The sequence below is a fragment of the Octodon degus genome, unplaced genomic scaffold (assembly GCF_000260255.1).
Source record: "Octodon degus isolate 3935 unplaced genomic scaffold, OctDeg1.0 scaffold00183, whole genome shotgun sequence".
Taxonomy (NCBI): domain Eukaryota; kingdom Metazoa; phylum Chordata; class Mammalia; order Rodentia; family Octodontidae; genus Octodon; species Octodon degus.
In genome coordinates, this window is record NW_004524759.1 from 1,222,501 (window position 1) to 1,238,980 (window position 16,480).

Here is a 16,480-nt window from a genome sequence, read left to right on the forward strand (position 1 = left end):
GTTCAGGGTCTCACTACTAGATCAGACTTGTAGTGATCCACCTGTTTACAGCCTCCCAAGAGCTGAGATTACAGGCGTGTCACCATGCCCACTCTCAATTGCCATCTCAGCGCGCCCTGGGGGCAGGGCTGGCACAGCAGGCCTGGGGATGGAACCCCGGCCCCTGCAATTGCTTGCAGGTGCTTTAATCCACTGAACTATTTGGCCGGCCCAACATGATATATGCATAAAATGGATTTTCTTGGGTTATTTCTCAAAAGCCACAGAATCATTCCTAGAGCTGATCACCTCGTCGCTAATGACAAATGGAAAGTAGTGGCCTCACTGAGTTTTGCTGAGGGCAACAGAGCACACGACAGATGACTGTGCTCAAGCAGCTATGGACTTTTATCACCAGATCCCCAAAGAACCTCCTGAAAACATGTCATTTCTAGCGCTCTTCAGCGGCTATGGGTCCCAGCAGAGTAGTTTTTCTTGACAAGTCGGAAGCCAGAGCTGAGAATCAGAATGCGCCCCTGGCTGAAGGAGAGACAGCCTCTTCCAAAGATGTCCCTGAAGCCACCCCAGGAGCCATGCTCCTTCTTGAACACCAGTGTCAGCTCGAATGTGGGTGCTACGCTGGCCCTGCACACGATCGGGCTCAGCCTCATGCACATGTTGTCCACCTCCAGCTGTACCTGTATCACGCAGCTCCAAAGGCTGCAGGGCTCTGTGGACGACAGCCACAGGACATCTGGGGCAATGCATCGAGTTAGCCGCTCAGGCACCAGGACTGTGAAGTACCCCATTTTGGTCCGCTTGGACCTGGACAGGCAGTGCTCCAACATCGCACCCAGGCTCTGGCAAGCAGCTTCCTCACACACCACCTGCTGCGGGTCAGGCTCAGGCAGCATGCTCCCCGTTGTCAAAGTCTGTTTGAAATAAGCAGTTTAAAAAGGGGGATCCAGGGCAACCAAACACAGAGAGTGGCACCCACTACTGTGTGCAGAGCTGCTTAGGGCTTGGGATTCTACCAACCGCGCTCTGCAGACAAGGCAGGTGATACAGGAAGCCACAGGAAGGTTAGCTATGAAGTAATGGTTTTGATAAATAAGGTGCAAAAGATATAGCCATTTTTCTTCAAATTTGTATGTGAGCACATAAAAACTATATCAAGAATCTATTTGTGGTTATCCAAGATGACTGGTGGTATTCTCTCATGTTTATTCTTATTGTTTTTGGGCAAGTCCCTCTAATTCTAGGAATATGGGTACAGAAGAATTACCGCTGTGATTCTGCAGTGAGTCAGTCATCCTGAGCTGATGGAGGCTATGGAAGAGCCAGAGCTGCTGTCTCTGCTGTCTCCAGTGGGATGCCCACCTTGCCTTGTGGTTAATGATAGCTCACACAGAGAAGACCTGTGAGGGCCACAAGGCTATGTTTAGCTGCTGGGTGGTTTCTCTCAGCCAAGCAAAACAAAGCACTCCCAGGAAAAGAGTTAGGTTTGCTTGAGGGAAAGCAGAGACCTGACCCCTGGGTTCCCTGCTTCCTAGAGCCAGGGCCCAGGCGGTGTCCACACCACAGGCCCTCAGCAGTCAGGGTCATCACTGGCTGTCCCAGCAGAGTGGCTCCCCCAGGGCCTTGCCTCACTGGGCTGCCCTGCTCCCTCCTCTCCCAGGAGCCTGCACTGTAGATTTCTTTCTTTTTTTATAAACAAATCTCCAAGGTTCCCTTTCTATCTGAGCTTCGCATGGAGGGCTGAGGGCCCATAAAACTAGGTCAGATCTCATTTTCTTCTGACCTAGGAAGCCCTGAGGGCAGCCTCCCCATCTCCTCCCTACATGGCTCGGGAGGAGTCCTTGTCACTGCAGGTGACCCCTGTGACAACAGAAGGGGATCTGGATCCAAGCACGGGGGAGGGACAGTTTGGTCATCAGAGAGCAGATATGACAGCTAGGGCAGGCAGAGCAGAGCAGTTGGATAGTCTGTAGTGACAGTACTGGGATTCGGGCTGTCCCCTCTCTCCCAGAGTGGGGGGACACTGAGGTGTGGAGACCCTGGGGTATGGAAGGGTCCTGTGGTGAGGTACAGAACTGGCTGAGTGTGCCATCCTGTGACACTCACTGCTCTGCACACTGAAGCCACCATATCACTTGTGTCTGCACAGCAGGGGGAGAGTGAGGCCTGGAAGAGTTGGGGGTCTTGAAGGCCAGAGGCAACCTGTGCAGAGTGAGGCAGGTGAGGTCCCCACAAAGCCAGGCAAGGCCCAAGGGCTGGCTCAGAGACACTCCTGTCTCTTTCTCCCTTAGCATGGGCCACTAGCCAGCTGCAGTTTAGGGGAAAGTGAGGCAGGTGTCCATCAGAGCCCTATCCCCATATGCTACTGCTTGGATTGCAACCGCTCTGGGGCGGTCCTAGGCAGCAGCTCTTATAGACCTGGGGCAGGGCCTGGTTGGGGCAGAGGAAAGTGACCCGAGTAAGAAGGGAGGGGTAGCTTGAGCCAGGAAGTTGAGGGTGGATCAGGCCCAGAGTCCCCACCCTCTGAGGCAACAGCCTGGCTGCAGTCTAGTGAGCAGCAGGAGCAAGGGGCTAGCTGTCAGCACAAACGTGCAGGAGGCCAGAAGGTGGGGCGAGACTCTACAGTCACTAGCCCCAAGTCCGCACCAGCTTGTGTGGGAGGCAGGGGCCTGTGAGGAGGGGTGAGGGACAAGACCAGCTTGGTAGGGGTCACAGGCCGGCTCAGGTCGGCTGCCCAGGCTGGGGCTCAGGGAGAACATCATGGTCGGGTAGAGGTCTTGCAGCCAGAACTCTTGAGTAACCTTCTCAAGGCACCCCAGGAAGGACATTGTCCATGTGGTCCTTGTGCAGGAGGCAAGGATATCTGCCACCCCTACTCCGCAACCTGTTGAACAGTGGGGGCTCAAGTGCCCCTCCAAGTGGTGCAACCCCTATCCCTAGGAGTACCCTAGGGCCCTGTGGCCAGTGACCCCTGCCCAGCCAGTGACATGGGACAACACAATACCTGCATCACCAAGGTAATGTGGCCAGCTCCACAGGTGGACAGAAGCAGCAGCTAGCACAGGGCTACAACTGTTAGCACCTCTGGCTTCCTGCAGAAAGGGATCCCTGTGTACAGGTGACTTGGACAGCTCACTCCCTGTGGGCCAGACCTCACCTGGGAGATCTGGTGATGGCAGAGGCCCCTGTGAGCCTCCATCAGTCCAGCGGGGTTGCACCTCACTTCTGCAGTTACACAGCTGTGTTTAAAGTGAGTCTGGGAGAGCAGACAGAGCGAGCATCCTAACTGTTCTGTGTGAGGTTGCAGGCTATCGGGTATGTTCTCAGGGTTGTACATATCGTCATAGAAGTACTTGCCAGACAAAGTGATGTGGGGTCTTTGTACTGTTAATTCTCTGTTCCTGACACTGTAAAAATAGTTTTTGGGACTGCAGGCACTTATGCCACTGAGCCATCTCCTTGCCTTAGATGCTGGCTTTTCAATGGTTAGTGTATTCATCTACCCACTTACGAAAAGAAACAAGAGAAAGCTGTAAGGGCGACTCTGTGTCCTGTCTGATGTAGTAGCAGACGCTTCAGTTCCAAGCTCCCCCTTGCACAAGCGATGCTACAGGACATGTAGATGTGGACAGCAGTGATGCACAAAAGGAACACACAGTGCTTCAGTGTGTGAGTGCAGGGAGCGCTGGCATCGTGCACTGCTGATGTGGAGCGCTGAGCACTGCCTGTGTTTCACTAGTTTTCTCACTTTACCAGAACTATGGCCAGTGCAAGCCATTCTTCTCGAGCTCTTACTAATACACTCACATCCAGTCTACTGCTTACTTCCTGTCCTGAGCCAGGGTACCTGGGGAGGATGCTGGAACCTTGCATCTGGCAGCCTGCTCAAGGAAGACCACAAGGCACATCCACTGATCTATCAGCTTCCGCTGTACCCTGGCAAGCTAGTATCACTGTTGTGACCTATGATCATTTTGCCTTGACTTTGAAAAATCTCCGATTTCTTGTGACATTTTAAGGAAAAGTTACCTGGGGAGTGTTTATGTGTGTTCTAATCCCAATGTGTTATCTGGACTGGATTAGGAAATGCCTGGCAGGGTAGAAAAGCACAGTTCTGGTGTCCGAGGGTGATTGGTAGCTAGCCCAGACAGCTGAGGAGAAAGACCTACCCAGATGCAGGTGATACTGACCAACGGGCTTGCAGCCTGGCAGAATGAGAAGCGAAAGGTGAAGGGAGTGTACCTATTTCTGAAGAGCTCCAGTTGTCCATCAGTATCCAGTTTCTTCAGCTAGGTCAGACCTAATTTTTTTTTTTTTTTTGTGGTACCAGGGATTGAACTCATGACCTTGTGCTTGCCAGGCAAACACTTATTCTACTGACCTATCTCCCTGGCCCCAGACCTAGGTTTATAGACTTTCTGGCTACTGTGTTTTCAGGAACCAGAAACATTTGCACCATTTAGGAGCCTATCAAAAATATAGACTCTCATGCCTCCCCCCAGAGCTGCTAAGACAGACTCTGTGGTATAGCAAGACCCTTAGGTGGTGCATGCAGGATGCAGTCAAAATTTAAATCGAACTGTTTTAGTTATAAAGAATAAGACCATTAGATCATCTCAGCACTCAACATTATTTCCAGGTCAGCTAATAAAATCACCAACTGCTATTATGTAAAACATGTCCCTCCTGAAGATCCCTGTGTGTAAAAGAGATTGGATCATGGCAACATGATGCGCACCAGTGGACTTGTTCATGGTTGAGTTCATAGCTAAGTGTGATGTTAGGAGGCAGGGCCAGGCTGGAGGTGGCCACACCTGGAAGGGCACATGCTTGCCCTTTGCTCCTCTTGCTGCTTCCTGGCTGCTGTGGCTTCAGCAGCGTTTTTACACTATGCCCTTCCACCATCCCCTTCTGCACTTGGGCCTTCTGATCACTGATGGAATCCACTAAACATGGAGAGCCAAACACATTTCTTCTTCATTAACCCATCTATGCTGCAGGTTGTAATTTTCTGAATTTTTGAGTGAAATTCATATATTTTATTTAGAAATGTTCAAGGAACAAAAATTTGATAAGAAAATTTTTTTATATTCCATTATTATGCTCCATTTCAAAAATGGTACCCTAATCATAAAAGAATTAAGTTGCAGATATTGATTGTCTTGTCCCAGGGATGGGCAAACAACTAATGCAGGTATGTACTGTGGCAGGGTACAGTCTCCAAGGAGGGCGTGTCCCTTCCCAGCTGGATGTGCATGTTGCTGCTCTGTGGCTGAAGTCAGGTACATGGCTTGAAGGAATCTGACCCTTGGGCTTGGCACGTAAAACTACATACAACTCAGTGAAAACTATACAGCTGTCAGAGAAAACTACATCAACACATTAAGTCCTGCTTTAATGCACTCAAGGTGCTGTCTGTTATGGTGTGTGTCTAGGTGTCCCCCCAAAACTTCAGGAAGTCATAAGGGGGGCTTTTCTGGAGGTGGCTGGATCTAGAATGTGTGATGCTGGGATTGATTTATGGGGCAAAGCTAGGGTCAAGGGCACTAGGATCAAGTGTTGCCTGCTCTAAGTATTCCTGGGTAAGGGCTAGAAAGAGCTGTGGTCATCCCTTGTTGCTTTGCTACCTTCTATCTACCGTGGACTATTTCTCCTACACAATGCCTGTCCACCAGGCCACCCTGCCTTAGAGCCAGCTGATTATTGGCTGAAACCACACTGTGATCTAAATAGACCTCTTCCCCTTTAATTTTAGGTGTTCAATATTTTTGTCTCAGGATTGAGGGAAAAGTAACTATGACTCTATCAATCTCTGAATAATTTTCAAACTGAATGGAGGGCAAGTCCATCATGCAGCATAGGAAAGGGCTTACATTAGGGAATGTATTTAAGGTGATTGGTCTATGGAGAGTTGTATTTGGAAACAGCTCATTTAGGAGAAAAGAAGATAGATATGCATTTTTAAATTTACTAGAGAGGATAAATACAGTTACATATGTATCCATTCCTTCTGCTATCATTATACCATGAAAGACATTTTAGAATGTTGACTTGGTTTCTGGAATACTGAGCTTGTGATTGGGAACTGTTTTCATAAACAGTCTATTTGTCATGTGGAGGAGGCCGTATGGAAGCTGTCTGTGTGGCTGTGAGCATGCAACAGCGTGTCAGCTGGGTAACGGTCTGCACGTGTCACCCCTAAGAGAGTAATACATGGTGCTGAAGTTAATCTATGTGCTGTGTGCTGGTTTCACATTTGGCATCAGTGTCCAGTGCCAATGTCCAGTGCTCACTGCTCACTGTGCAACCAAGCAACCAGCATTAATGGTTTGATTCCAGGCTCTGACTCAGTCTGACTGCTCTTTTAATTCTGCTCAGCCACAAGTAAGCATTGGGAAATTAAGCTGAGTCCTTGGGTCTCAGGAGATGGAGTGGGACAGTGTGTGGAAGTCCCTAGTGCATCCTGTCCACTCACAGTGGTTATCCTAGACGTATGGCCACAGGAGTCTGTTCATAGGAACGCACAGAACTCTGCCACAGTGTGGCATTGTGTGCTACTCGAGGCTGCAGGTTTTGCTGTGAATATAATGGATCATGAAGAGTGCATTTGCTGGAGGACTGGGAACCCTGGCCTCACAGGTAGCAGGACTTGCTTTTGTTCCTGCACTTGGGCAGGATGAGTTAACAGTCCCCAGGAAAGAATGAGAAACAGGAGAGTCCACAAGGGCTCAGTAAGAAAGAACATCATCTGTGGATTTCAGATCTCTGGAGACCAGGGTTTGGCATTTTGGCCATATCACAGAGAAGAATGGGTTGTATTTGACAATGTTCTTGCCAGTCTTGAGGGCCCTGAGGAGGGGGAGAAGTGGCCAGAAATGATGGGCAAGCAGGGCAGGGGTGGTGAGTGACCTAGTGCATCCTACCAGGAGCCCTGGCTGAGGGACCTGCATCTCTGCCCTACTGTGAGCCCTCAGCATTGCACAGGACCTGAAACCCTTGCTAGGGACAGTAGTCCTGCAGGGCCAGAGGTGGAGAATGGTAGGGGAAAGAGAGGCAGCTGTCAAATCTACTTCTCAGTTGAGTCAAGGATAAATACCACAGATTAACTCAGAAGGCAAACGAGGAAGCAGCCATTTTACCCCAATGGCCAGCCCAGCCTTAGGCTTCACCGATATCCATGCTTATTTATCAGCACAATGGTAAAATTCTGAAAAATATATGTAAGATTTTTCTATATAGTACCTCTTAAAAACTATTCAAAACTTCATTATGAGAACTCTATAAATTAGAAGTATTTGTTGTTTTTGAAATCAGAAAGCTGTTCATAGAAAGAAATTATAAAGACGTAACCCTCAGAGACAGTTATGTGGGTGGGATCTAACAAGGGTGACAATAAAAATAAGTTTTAGAATAATGATCCTTGCACTTTTATCTTCTCAAGCCATCCAGAAGTATTATTGAAGCAGGTACAAAGAGCTTAAAATGAAATAAAATAATAAAATCTGAGAAAAAAAATGGAGAAAAATCGACTTCAAGTTTACAAACAAGTAGCCGAGATTTAAATTGCAAATAGAAAATAAAATAAAAAGACCACGCAGACCACACGGTTCAGCTACCCCTTTCCCACTGCTGCCTCTCACTGGCACTCCCTCTCGATTCTCAGTTTTAGGTGTCCTTCTTTGGCTCCTTTCTGGAATACAGGCATCTGCAACATATGTATTACTGCTCTTGTTTGTCGTGAAGAGAATTAGTATGCTTTGTTTTACATATTATCTTTTTGCACTGACAACAAATCTTAGAAAGTTTTACTTACAGAGACATAACTTTATCTCTTGCTCTTTTATTCCCATTCAGAAAACTTTATATGAGGCATGATAAAAAATACAGCGAGCGCTGCTACTAGTGTCACCCAAGGGCATGGCAGCCTCTGAAAACATGGCGCTATGACCTCACCCACCTTATTTCACTGGATCTGGCACTGTGTGGCTCCTGGCTGTTGACCATGGAATGACCATGAAAGGGAAATAATTTTAGTCAAGGTTCAGCACAACCAAAGACATGGGAGAGGACTTGTAGAATACTTCAGAAAGTGACAGAAATGATGGAATAAGTGCGCTCAAAGTGAGGGGGAAGATTTTTGAGAGAGATTCATGGCGATGTATCTATTACTGTAATAATTTAGAAAAACCTTAAACATTCACCATATATTTCAATCAGACCTCATGTATGCCAACATTCTTAAAATATTTTGTACCTTTAAGACTAGTAAAGGAGGTTGACCTTCAGCGACCTTCTTTCTCCCTCTACTTGGAAATTGGAGGCCCCACTGCCCTGGCTTCCTGTTTGAGGAGCGCCCCACCCTCCCTGCGGGACCTCCTGTCTGTGTCCCCGCCTTTCCCACTTGGTCCAATCCATCTTCACACTCAGGCCTCTGTGACTTATACCACACCCAGCTGTACCATGACTCCTGTTAATACATTAGATGGTATGTTTTTATTTCTCTGGGATGCCAGGAATGTCTGACCTTAGAAGGCAGACAGTGAAAACATTGCAGCAACATGTGGGGAAGGACTAACCAGGTGGTTTGCTTCCCATTCTTTAAATAATTGCTTGTCTCACAAATACCTAAAACTGATGCTGTTAATATGTTTGCTTCTTTTGCACTTTAAGACAGTTTTTGAGCAATTATACTTTTAGTAACTAGTGATTTGTCAAAATACAGAATGATACAAAATGAGTGCAGCATCCACCTTATCCATATAAAAGACACTTTCCAAGACTCTAGGGGATGCCTGGAATCTCAGATGGTGTTGAGCTCTACCTTTCTTTCTGTACATATGTATGTATGAATACATTTAGTTTACAAATTGGGCACAGCTATTGATTGGCAACAGAAAAACATAGAAATATACTATAGTGAGCACAGTCACAGTTATGTCTCACATCCACATGAGTTCAGACCTATCTTTAGTCTTGGTCCAGGGTTCACTGGTAGCCACAGAACCCAGAGCAACCTGCGTGTTAGGGTGGCTGGTGCTGTCTGATCTGTGCCCAATTCCATCTCTAGGCTGGAAAAGTGTCAGAGGCTATGAAAATTTTGTTCATAATTTCAGTAGACTTTAAGATCAAAGATAATTTAACTTTTCTCTGACTTAAAAAGCTACGAAACAAGAACAAGGAAGGAAATCTTGATGAAAGTCAGAGAGAAAGTTACCAGCACAATGGGAATCACAACCAGTTTTTCCAAGCTGATGGGGGCATTTTCTAAAAAAATCTAAACAATCAGTAACTCTAAATATTTACTATAAACTTGGGACTGTATTCTCAGTTGCAGGTGCAAAAGTTTTAACCCTACTTCCCCCATTCTTTCTTATTACTAAATTTCTTTTTTTTAATGAGCAGAATATATTTACCGAGAGAAAGAAAGCTCCTGTCCAAGAGAGGGACAGGAGGGGGGCCCGAGTGGGTAGTTCCCCCAGGAAGCTGTTTCTTCCAGGGACTTTTATAGTGTAAAACCATGTGAGGCTAAGGTAGAGAGAATGGGAACTCACTTAGGTGGGCAAGAGGTGGGACAAAACTATGGTCAACCAATGGGATTACATATGGGACAGGGTCTTTTCCTGTTGGGGGTTGGAATGCGGGATAGGGTCTCTTTCTGTTGAGGTTAGCCTAGTGACTCACTTGGGTCTTTCCAGGTGATTGATACCTATTTAGAATATCAATCCCAGGTGCTACTCGTTTAGCATTTGTTTGGCCTTTAGGTCTGGTTCACAGCAGGAGCATCCGCCCCTCCCACAGTTGTAAGGCATCTCATCTTCTGTGTTGTCTCCTTCAAGGGCCTGGCCCTGTCTGACTGCCTATAATATTTTTTATCTAACTCAGCTGCCTGCAACATTCCCCCCTCTGAAGAAGTAACCTGAACTGCCGTGAAGGGAAATATGGGCGAAGAAAGCTCTGGCTTCTTCACGCTGAAATGGGTCGTTGTTGTTGACTGGCAGCCAGATATATTCTTCAGAGGTTTTAGCTAAAGGCCCTCGATAGATTACAGGCATTTTTCTCTTGGGTAGACTTATAGCTTTGAGTCTGGAGGAGACAAGGCCAAAGAAACAAGTCAAATAATCACAACAAGATAATTATGAAAAAGATGAGTTAGAACTTTTTGTAGTTCTATTAGCAAATATCTCTTAAATGTGAGGTTTAATCCCTTTTATCTTTAATGGCCATTGGGTACTGTCTCAAACAAATTGGCCTTTCCTATTATTACTGGGAAACATGAATTACCAGGCATAGGAAAAACAGTATTTTCCCATTTGAAAGTGGGCCACTGGCTGGGTAACTACTGACAAATCTGTATAAGCAATCTATTGAAAGTTTAACAGGATTTCTCCTTATACTGGCAGTTAACATGGGTTCTCTCAGACTGAGAGGGAAGACACATGACCACCTCAATCTGAAACCATCCTCTGACTCCATCATAAACACTTTTTTTTCTCTCTTATTACTAAATTTCTAATTTCCTTTTAAGACTAACTCAAAATTCATTTTACTGTAGGAAAATGTGTGATTAGCTTACTCAAGTTGTATCTGATCTGAGATCTCGTCAGTCCTTAGGAAAGTGGCTCATTATGTTTATCTTCAACACACACCCACTTACGTGCAGTGTGATATGGTTTGGATCTGGAATGTGACCCCTGAATCTCAGGCTTGGCAGGTGGCTGGTTCTCAGGGGATTCATCTGATGTTGAGTTCAGAGGCTGAATATGCAGCCAGAAGGTGGGTCCTGGTTGGAGGTGATTACCATGGGGAGCCTCAAGGGTTCACCTCCCTCCCCTGCTCCTCCTGCTTCCTGGCTGCCTGGTGTGAGTCCCTGTTTTTCTTCTTTGTCTTTTCTCATGCTGTTCCTGCCTTGCAGCTGGCCAACTGTGGACCAACAATGAGCCCAAGTAAATCTGTCCTCCTTCATATTGTGGCTGGAGCATGATTTGTTTTATCAAGGAGACAAGGAAACTGAGGAAGGTACTGCTTGTACTTTGCCTTATTTGCTCTTTTTCACTCCACATTGCTCAGTGAATGCTCTGTAGGGCTGATGCCAGGGTACTTTTTACTTCTCTCTTTCCAACCTGGTATTTTCAGACTGCTTTTTTTTTCTGGACCACCTTAGTCTTCAGTGGAAGTGGATGAAGAGTTCCAGGGAATGTTGTCACAGCCAAGTGCAATGGAACACAGGTCATCTGACCTCCTGAAGTCCTGATATGCTGGCAGCTTTTCACTTAGAATATAATCAAGGTGAAGAATATGCAAACAAATAAACTGAGGGTAAGAAAAGCTGGTCATGGGGAGGGGGTCTTGGAAAGGTACAAGGTTTTTTAAAGCATGAGGGAAACAGTATTCAGTTTGAGCCACCCTCCTTTCTCTGTCTCTGCTTTTTATACCCCTTCTGTGAATTCAGGCAAATGAGCTCTCGATTCAACTGAGCTGTGGGCGTGTTCCTGCTTAGATGTGTGTTCAGAGAGTGTGTGTCAACTGATTCCTCTAATGCCCTGAAAGCAACATTGCTTCCTGGAACATCCCAGTCTGCTCTTTGGGAGTTTATCCCCCCCGGGTGGAAGCAGATTCATCCTGATATTTATAGCGGGCGTTTTGATTCCAGGCTGTTGCCTTGGGCACATAGTGCACTTTTCTAGATAGAGCTGTCAGGAAGTGCGACTTGCAAAACTCTGCAAGGCTAGACAGTCTCTAAAAAACTTCCTTTAGGCTGTTAGGTACAAACCCACACAACCAACCAGACCAGGCTTTCTGATGCTAGTAGGAGATTTATTGGGAGCATCAAGAGCAGCCGGATCACAGGTGCATGTCATTTCTCTTCCTTGTGATTTAACTCTGCTTAGGTCCGAAGGAAGTGAGCAGAGACCATTACGGTTCAAGGAGAAGTGAGCCAAGAGCAGAGTACAATGTGGGGCAGGTGCCTAGGAAACCAAGAGGAGGAGTGTTTGGGGCAAGGTCCCCGGGAAGCTTTGAGTCCTGACTTATAGGCAAGAATGAAGACGGAGGCTGCACTATTTCTTAAATCCTTTCTTTACCCCTTCTCACTTCTGGGGAACCTGCCAAGGGTTTATGATACTTAAGAGTGAATCTGAAATAAAAACAAAAACAAAAAACGTCAGGACAAGTGAGATATAGTGCCTCCAAAACCCTGCACTAGCTGAGGAGTGGAGCAGCCAGAACTCCTTAGAGATCAGATGCAAAGCTCCTTCAGACTTAACTCTCTCATTGCACGCATGGTGCAGTTCTTAGTGCTCTCAACCGAAGGGCTCCGCTCCCCAATTCTGAGATAACAGGGTGCGTGGAATGGTGTGTGGCAAAGAAAATTTTGTCATTTTCTCCCATGCCCAAAGGCAGACATTCTGAGACAGAAGCTTTGTCAAATAGTACTCAGAAATTTTATACAGAAAGGGACCCAGGTTCACAGGACGAACTTGCATTTTCTTTCCATTTGTTTTGGTAGTGTCTGATTATGAAGGAGAATCTGCCTGACCTAAACTAATGCTTGAGGTGGTTAGTGAAGTTCACACACCAGTGTTCTTTTTTTTTCCTCTCCAAAAGATTTATTTATTTATTTATTTATTTTCAAAGTTTTATTGATAAACAGATAGCAATGAGACAGTTTCAAATCCAATCGGAAGTACAGTTTCAACAAATAATACACTGCCACACACCAGTGTTCTGCACAAAGTCAGGCCCAAGGGTCATAGTAAATTAGGAAAACCTCCAGATTCTGGGGTACAGCAGGTGTGAGAGAGATGGAAAGCATAGATGTGCAGTTGAGGGGGAAGAAGGAGGACCAGACAGGCTGGAGGTGCAAGATACTCATTCTAGACAGACTTTCAGCCACTGATCAGTGACAAGGGGATTTTTCTCTTTGTCCACAGGGCACTGGGTATTTCTGGTCATCTTTGGACCCATGTTTTGTTCGTACAACTGGATGGGAGCTGAAAACCCTGATGTACAGTGAACCGAGTCAGAAATGCTGCTAATAACCCCCTGAAGTGCAGGAGAGACCCATAGAGGTTTGCCCAGCCCAGATCCTCATGTGTGGTGCCATGGAGAACCCAGCCTCAAACCCACTGACTGGAACTAAATGGGAAGAGTGATGTTTCACAGCACCCTTCAGTGGGCATGGCCAGCCGGCAACAAATTATTTTCTTTCTGGTAATATTCTGTATTTATGCACCCCTTGTCCAGTTATCTTGGGCACAGCTTGGAATTTACATGAGCTACCCCTCATTTCTTCAGTAATTCAGACTTTGCTATATGTACACAAGGAACATATCTTTTGTTTTAAAATATGAAATCTAGTTAATCTTTCAATGTCATATCTTCAGCAATATCACCCATATCCTTTTCCTGATCTAACTGGAAGCATATTACTTCCCAAGAGAGTGCTCATTTGAACCAGCAAGCATTTATTGAGGACCTACAGTCATGGGCACCATGATTGATTCTTCACACACATTGGCACATTAGGGAACAAAGCAAAGGTATCTTGTGAAGCTTGTGTTCCAGCAAGGAAGACAAAAGACAATGAGCACAGCAGATGAATAAGAGATGTGACCTGTGTTAGGAAAACATTAAACATTTAATAAAGGAGGAGGAGAAGGAAAAAGAGGAGGAAGAGGAAGTAGTAAGAAGAGAAAGAAGAGGATTAGGAAGAAGAGGAGACAGAGAGAGAGAGAGAGAGAGAGAGAGAGAGAGAGAGAGAGAAAGAGAGAGAGAGAGAAAGAGGAGACAGAGAAAAAGGAGGAGGAGGAGGAGGATGAAAGTCATCAAAAGTGAATCAAGCCATCTATAGCACCATCCAGTGTAGCAGGGAAGACCGATGCATAAAGTGACACTCCTAAGTGTAGCTGGAAATTTTCTTTGGAGGAAGCCTGTTTCCAGGATTGTGCATAGCACTGTCTTGCTCACAAATTTGTGAATTGGTTTGCTGGTCTTGACTTTAAAATTTAGGTCATCTGGGCATCTAGGGTTGGCTTTTGTTCCTTCCTTAAATTAAACCTCTGTGGTGCTACTGAAGGTAGAAGAGGGCAGCTGTCCAAGAAAGACAGCTGTATCTGCTATTCCCTTTGCTATTCAACACAGATGTTACCCATCTTGGCTTTACATAAGAGATATTTTGGGATGCCTATCATGGATGTGTGTGTGTAAAGGTGGGGAAGATGCAGTCCTTAGCTTGAGGACCTCACAGCTAGTGCAGGAAGGCACAGGCCATACTTCTTCCTAGTGTGGAGGTTGAGTGTTATGAATAACTGAGAAAGTAACTGTATATCTATTGTAACTATTTTATATATACAGATACACAATGGTTCTTTATTTGTATCCTCTTTTTTGGTTTAGTTTTGTCAGAGGTGTGTATTCTATTGTCATTTAAATATAGTAGGTGTGTTTTTCAGTAAAACTATTTTCATCAATTTGTGGATCTAAAGAAGAGACACTATATTCCAGGCTTTAACTTTAAGATTTATTGAAGAAAATACAAACAAAACTGCTCTCAAAGTCTAGGTTTTAAAACTCTTCTAAGCAAACAGTTTCCACTTAGGTTAGTGCATTTTTTAATCATTGTTGATTTATAAAGGTATATTTTATTTTATTTCTGGTGGTACTAGGGTTTGAACTCAGGACAAGCACTTATTCTACTGAGCTATCTCCCTGGCCCCTATAAAGGTATATTTTAATATTGTGGAAAATTTAGTATACTAAAATTTTGCAAGAAATTTTTTTCTAATTGTAGTTTTCAAATATCTTACAAAACATTTACTATAAGTGTGTTGACTTGTTTCTCTATGTACCTGTATATTTTTGATAAAAATATCTTTTTTTCAAACTCAAAAAGCACTTTTTATTTTAAATCTTTTTTGAGTATACTAAAATATACAGCAAATATAAAAATTTATATTTTTTATCTCTTCAAGATCATGTACTAGATTTACTTATATAGCTCAGTTTTCTATATCAATAGTTTGACAGCAGATCTTCATCTCTGTCACAATTCTGGCTTTAAGACTTTCCACATTTCTTTTTTTTTTATTTTTTTATTTATTTGAGAGAGAGAGAGAGAGACAGAGAGAGAGAGAGACAGAGAGAGAATGAGTGTGTGTGGTGTGTGTGGCCAGCTCAGCCCACCAGGGGGCGGGGCTGGCTGGCATGTGGTGCTGGGGGATCGAACCGCGGTCCCTGATGCTTTGCTGAGCTTGTTCCAAGTAGGTGCTTTAGACCACTGAGCCATCTCTCCAGCCCCTCCACATTTCTTTAGTTCTCTGTTTGTCTACTGCATCTTCAGAGAAGTCAAGGCAGTTTGTGTTCCACGTTCCAGTGCCCTGGAAACCATAGTTTCGTATATATGATGCCTTTAAAGAAATACTCTGAGGGCTATCATACCATACTTGATGAAAATGGACAGCAGGATCTTTATAATTATAATGAGACTGCTGATCTTCATTTCACTGGCTTCCAAAAATGAAACTATTTATTTGCTTTATGATTATTTTATAGGGTACTTGTTGTCCTGCAGCATCACTACAAGGAGCGCCCCCCCCCCAAAGGGACGTTTGCAATGGTACAAACGCGATCTTCAGAAAGGCTCAGGCAGGGATAATCATAGCCATACCAAGGCATACCCATTACAAGTTTCTTAGGGTTAATATTCATCTTGATGTAATCACTATATCCAGATAAATGTCTGATTATAGGGTGCATTGGCTGCTGCAGTACATTCTGACCAAAGCTGACTTTGTTCATCATAAGACATCACAAAGAGAAAGTCACAAACGTCTGCAATTCCAGTATAATTATAGCATCTTCTGTCTATGTTTTTTGGAGACCAAGCTAAATCAAAGGTTACCTGGGATCCCTCAATCTCTTGATGGAAAGACTCTGTGGTTTCTTTGGCCAGAGCTGTTAATGCATCATATTCAGGTGATGAACAATTAACTTCTTACTCTAGGTCACTTGATTCCATCCATACATTGTGTTTTGGCCAAGTGAAATTTCTGTGCTATCCAGGATGCTCTGAAACTAGGGTCAGTGATGTCCTTTAAGGGTACATCTCCTTTTAGCACCACTCTGGTACCTTTTCAATGTGCTTAGCACATAAGTTCTGAGTCATATTTTCTAAAAGCTGCCATAGTTGTAATCTGTGACCAGACAAAATTTCCAAGTCTTCTGCCCGACATCAAATACAAAGACCTCAAAGTCAGAGGAGTGTTGGATTGGGCTGCAGAGTGCAGTATCCCTGCAAGGACAGTCAGCCCAGACTGCAGGGTACAACACCAGGAGGCCAGCAGCCACAATGGCCACTGGGAAACACTCAGAGCTTGGAGTAGCAGCACAGACATTCCTGTCATTGCCATTTTATCCTAGAGTTGTGGTATATCTTTTCATCTTTATGCTTTATGGAATCTATGTGATTATATGTTATAATTATATA

The 16,480-nt window shown here is 44.9% G+C and overlaps 1 protein-coding gene and 1 pseudogene across 1 annotated transcript; both read right to left on the reverse strand.

Annotated features, from left to right (window-relative positions):
* Positions 1-440: 440 nt before the first annotated feature.
* Ddit4l (DNA damage inducible transcript 4 like) lies at positions 441-893 on the reverse strand. Its single transcript, XM_004643720.1, has one exon. It carries the CDS (start codon positions 891-893, stop codon positions 441-443), a length of 453 nt encoding a protein of 150 aa, XP_004643777.1.
* Positions 894-12,060: 11,167 nt separating this feature from the next.
* LOC101575002 overlaps positions 12,061-16,480 on the reverse strand; it is a 68,738-nt pseudogene continuing 64,318 nt past the window's right edge.